Source organism: Suricata suricatta, chromosome 17 (genome assembly GCF_006229205.1).
Source record: "Suricata suricatta isolate VVHF042 chromosome 17, meerkat_22Aug2017_6uvM2_HiC, whole genome shotgun sequence".
Lineage (NCBI taxonomy): Eukaryota > Metazoa > Chordata > Mammalia > Carnivora > Herpestidae > Suricata > Suricata suricatta.
Genome location: NC_043716.1, coordinates 55,672,329 through 55,677,444, shown reverse-complemented (window position 1 = coordinate 55,677,444; position 5,116 = coordinate 55,672,329). Strand labels below are relative to the sequence as shown.

General features: G+C 63.4%; 1 protein-coding gene across 1 annotated transcript in view; it reads right to left on the bottom strand.

Moving 5' to 3' along the window:
- Nucleotides 1–2,708: 2,708 nt before the first annotated feature.
- The window catches only part of ENGASE (endo-beta-N-acetylglucosaminidase), a 10,962-nt gene continuing 8,554 nt past the window's right edge, over nucleotides 2,709–5,116 (bottom strand). Inside the window, exons 15-17 of the mRNA XM_029927094.1 lie at nucleotides 4,926–5,051; nucleotides 3,713–3,791; nucleotides 2,709–2,992 (exon numbers count right to left, since the gene is read on the bottom strand). Of these exons, the coding sequence (XP_029782954.1) occupies nucleotides 2,957–2,992; nucleotides 3,713–3,791; nucleotides 4,926–5,051 (241 nt within the window). The 3' untranslated portion in view covers nucleotides 2,709–2,956. The remainder of the gene's footprint in view (nucleotides 2,993–3,712; nucleotides 3,792–4,925; nucleotides 5,052–5,116) is intronic.

Below are 5,116 nucleotides of genomic sequence, written 5' to 3'. Positions count from 1 at the left end.
CTGGTACGGACGGCCGAGTGGAGTTCCTGGTGGAGCCCGTCCCCAAGGAGGGCTTTCTGGTGCCGCAGGCCGAGTGGGCCAGGGCGGCCCTGCTCTACTCGGGGCCCCACACGTGAGCGAGCATTAAAGCAGGGTCCTCCCCGTCTCCAGGCTACGGCTGCTTCGTGCCAGGACCACAGGCCCCCGAGGGGCTGCAGGGGACGTTGGCAATAGGAACCCTGAGTGGTCCGTTTGCCGGGTGGACGATTTCCCGGCATGGAAGAGCTCTGTCTCATCCGGTCTGTCCCATCAGCTCCCAGGTGCAGGGACAGGATTGAAGTTAGTCCCGTCCGCGCCACGAAGGTGACTTCCTAATGGGCTGAGAGAGCGTAGGCTCACCAGGCAGGTGTTCCTGAGCAGCCCGGAGGCGATTCCCAGGGTGAGGACTGAGGGCCGAGGAGGAAGTGGGGGCAGGGGGCGGGGGGAGCTTCCCCTGAGCACCGAGAACCCAGGCCAGGCTGGTGCCAGGTTGTATCCACCCCAGGCCAGGTGGGCTGCCCCCGTCCAGACCATCCCACGTTGTGGCATCTCGGGCCCTGTGTCCTGGTGCGTCTCTCCCGGGTGGTTGGTCTTGGCGAAGCTGGCACCGAGGAGGGCTGTGTACCTTGGGCAGCCAGAGGCCCTGAGGGAGGCCCGGGAAGGCCCTTGGCCTGCAGTCTGGCCTCAGCCGTGCCGCGGGCGCTCCCGCCGCCCTGGTCCGTCACATCCTCCGCCTCTGCCACGGTGGGCGGGGCTCAGGGGGCTGAGAAGCGTTGGCACAGGCACTTTGAGGACGCTCTTCACTGGGCCCCTTCCTCTCTGGCCTCCTTCTCTGTCTTCTAACACCTCCCTTCCTTTGGCCAGCGGCTCTGCGTGGGGAGGAGGTGAGGGGTGAGGGAGCCGAGGTGGCTCCTCCGGGCTCACAGCTCCCCTGCCCAGCCCCAGGCCGCTGAGCTGGCTTCCTGGGGACGGGCTCTCCCCTACGGCCGCGGGTCATCTGCTTCTTGCCCAGCTGCTCTCTGGGGCCTGTGCAGTGTCATTCTCCGGGTCTCTCCCCCGGGTTGCATCGGGCCAACGACGGGGGGTTATGTGCCCGTTTCTCGCCCTCCACCTGTGCTGTGAGAGGTGGAGCGGTGCTAAGGGCCAAGCCGGTCCCAGCCAGAGGGTCACACCTAAGAAGGTCTGGAGTCCAAGCCCCGGGTCCTGGGACTTGGGTTTGCACTGTGGGGAGGGGACAGGCCACCAGGCAGCCGTGCAGCCACACCGCCTCAGCCTGGGATGCAGAGAGGTGGCAGGTGGTGGCCTTGGTAGACCCAGCCAGCAGGACAGCAAAGGGGGGGGTCTCCTTCCAGGGCCTACGTTTGCCTCCGTCACCCCCCTCCCTGCCTTCCTGGGTGCCCACGTGCCCTTTGCCAGGGAGACAGAGGCACGTGTTACTCTCCGAGCCCCGCCCTCGCCAGCTCTGTGCCCGGTGGGGAGTGGGTTTGCCTGGTTCACGCGGAACGGTGGTGCCGCCGCTGACGCAGGGCCCCTGGGTGCCCCCGTGAATCGGGACAGTTCAGAGTGGCGGCAAGGCCCGGCGCGTCTGCCGCTTGCAGCTGCTCTCACGATCGTGGTCTGGTGCGGACCGTTCCCTGGAGCGCTTTGAGCCTCTCTCGTCTGGTGCCCGCGAAGCAGGGTGCGGGCTCCTGGCCTTGCTCCCTGCGTCACCAGAGGCGGGCGTCCCCGGAGCTGGGTGGCCCGGTGCTGTACTGTCCCTCTTCACTCACGAAGCCTGTTTGCTTTTCTATGTGTCGGTTGCCCCAGTATTTCATGCAAAGAAGGGGGGACAATTTACAGTGGCCATTCCCTTCTCACAGGCGGGTGGGCAGGCGGTCAGGAGTGCGGGGGTTAGCAGAGCGTGGCGCGCGGCGGGACCCCGCAACCCCAGCTCCCGGGAGCTCAGACCCTGTCCTACGGAGAGCAGAGGCAGGAAAATTCATGTTAGCATTTCAGCCTGTGCCCCTGTGGCGGATGTAATTGCTCTCAAATAAATTCTCTGAAGTGAAACAGGAAGAATTCAAGATGGTGAGGTCTGTGGTGGATAGTGCAACCTTGGTTTCCAACTCGGGGCCCAGCCCCCCTGGTCCAAGGCTTCTAAGCTTTGATTTGACCTGTGCGTTCCTTCCCAGTTCTGCTCCCTTTTCCGGTTGGGGGTGGTAGTGGTGGTTAGGATGGCGGCTGCCCCACCCCCACCCCAGCCTTCCAGGGGTGGGACCCGCCCTGGAGCCCTGGACCTATCACACCAGCGGAGCCCGGAGTGCTTAGGATCTGAGGGCCCTCCTCCCACTGACGCCCCCGGCCCTGTACCCTCTCCTGCTTGCGCTTGGCTGGCCACAGGTGCTGGGCGGCGCCTGTGCGGAGTAGCCCCTGCTCCCTGGGAAGGGGCCACAGTGGTGGTCCCCCCTCCTCCGAACATGCTCCTAACTATGCAAACATGACCACACCTGCAGGGCCAAGGCCAAAGGAGTACGCATGAGCCCTCCCCCCAGTATATTCTGTGTCAAGTCGGAAAAGGAGTCCTGAGGACTTGGGCCCTGGGATCCCTGGCCCAGAAAGGTGTTTGGACTCCCCTCTAGGGACTCAGGGCACCGCCCGGCCCTCCACCTTCTGGGCTCCGGCTGGGAGCTGCCAAATCAAAAAGCATATTCCTGGGTTTAAGAAAGAAATCTTTATTAATAACCTTAATACTGTTGATTTTAGTGGTCACACCTTGGAAGCATACAGAATGGTAAGAAAGGAAGCCTGGGCCTCAGCTGCAGTCCTAGGGGGCTGGGAGCTGCATGTGGCAGGGAGACGGAGCTGAGCCTGGAGTGGAGAGGCCCGCAGACCTCACTTTTGGGGGCTCCTTCCAGGAAGTGGCTGGCCCCCAAGAGGCCTCTGCTGCCCCCTTTGGCTGCTAGCCGTCACTGCAGGCTGCCTGGGATGCAGGGAACTTGTTAAAAATCAAAACAAACAAACAAACAAACCCAAAACAAAATGGGGAGGGAGTAATCAAAACTAAGGGAGATGAAAGAATGTGTCCATATTGGCTCTGAATCTCCTCCCTCCATTTAGCCCCTGGAAAATGTGTTCCTCTTTGATGCTGGATGCCAAGCTAGCTAAAAACCGACATCAACACCCCCCGGGGCGGGCGGGGGGTGGGTGGGCACAGAAGGCAGGTGTCCCCTGGAAGCAGGTCTCGGGGTACAGAGTGAACTGGGCTGTGTGTGTTGACAGCTGGCCATACACACACATGCACACACACTGGTCTGCACACTGGCTGCTGTGAGCCTGCGGGGAATGCGCGGGGGGGGGGGGGGGCGGCGCTGATGGGTTCATGTGGGAAGTTGGGGGGCAGCCCTGTCCCTCTCCTTGACGTGAGGAAACGTGCAGTGACAGGACACAGGGGGACGGTGGCAGACACACCCCCAGGGGCCTCTGGAGCCTCAGACGCCTGGGCAGAGTGGGCTGGAGGATGTGCCCCCTGGGCCTGCTTCCCTCCAAGTCCCCGGGCACCAGGGCAAAGGGGCAAGTCCTCCCCAGATTCCAGTCCAGGCCTTGGTCCTCCCAGGCGCTGGTCAGAGGTCTGGGTCATTGTCCTCAGGGCCTGCCCACCCCAGCCTCGTCACGGCCGGCGCCAAGGGCCAGGGCCCCCCCCCCACCCGCTGCTTACCATGGTCCTGATGCTGTAGGTCGCCAGGGGGCTGATGGTGTGGTGGTAGGGGTCAGTGGCCGCATAGACTCTGCCGTAACTGGGGAGACAAGCACAGGGAGGGAAGTGTGGGGGGCAGTGGGGGGCAGGTGAGAGGTGGCAACAGACCCCCACCTCCTCCATTGTGGTCCCATCGGTCAGGCCCCTCCCTCCTGGCTGTCCTTCCTGCCTATTGAGAAGGAAGTGCCTGGAACACAGGCTGTCCTACCAGGGCCTCGTGGAAGGAACACGGAGTCCTCACAGAGCCGGGGTGGAGGGAAAAGAAACCTCAACCCCCAGGAAGAACACAGGCAGAGTGCTCAGAGCAGGAAGGCTCAGAACTGGGAGGGAGGACATGGGGGACATAGCCCCGTGGCCCCCTAATGGCTTTCCGCTCAACTTGATTCTGTGCGTGAAATGCCAGCTTCTTGTAGGACAGGGCTGGGCCGAAGGGCCTGCCGTGCACTGGACAAAACCCACACGTGAGATGCAGTGAGAAGGCTTGAGGGATGTGTGGGTCTCGGGGTGCTGTCGGGAGGGAGGGTCAGGGGGTCCCCAGGCTGGAACCCACCATGTGCATGCCAGGCATGGGGGCTCCCACACTCCTCAAGCAGGAACTCTGGGGCCAACAGGCCAAGTGCCCTAGTGCCAGGCTAGGCCACCCCTGTGGTACCTGCCCCTAAACACAGAGCCACCCCCCCAGCCCCTGGGCATGCTTGCCACCGGGCAGACGGCTGGCTGCTCTCAGACGGCCACACTGCCCACCTGGTGTTGCCACAGCCCCTGGGAGCTGGGCACACTGCTGCCTTTCCTTCTCTGGGCCAAAGGGTCTCAGATCTGGAAGCCATGAGAAGGATCAGAGGCCTGCCTGAGGGCAGAGGCACAGCCTTCTAACTACCCTTTTCATTCCGGGGCCTCTAGAGCTCAGGGAGAGGCCCGGCCTCCGGGGTTGGGAGTCAGAGGAGAACTGCGGGGTTCCATGGTCTCCCCATCATGCTAGCAGGATGGGACTAAAGAAATCGGGGGGCCTAGCTGGCTCAGGGGTCTCGGACCTGCCCTCCTCTGTCCAGATTCTGTGCCACCGGGGGAAGGCTGCCCCCGGCCCAGAAAGTGGCTAAGTCTTCCCATCCGAGCCCGGCCTACAGGGACCTGTTCCCCTATGGTCTGTCTGCACCCCGATCCCGCCCGGCCATACCTGTCGCTATAGGCCGCCGCTGCCGCTGCAGGCTGAGCGTATCTGTAGGCTGCGTAGCCCCCCTGCAGGGTAAGGGGGAGGGAGAGACAGCACAGGGACTTAGCGGGGCAGACACAGCCTCTCAACCTTCACCTTTCAGCCAGGTGAGGACGGGCTGGTGCAGGCCTGCTCACTCCTTCCCCCGTTATGTG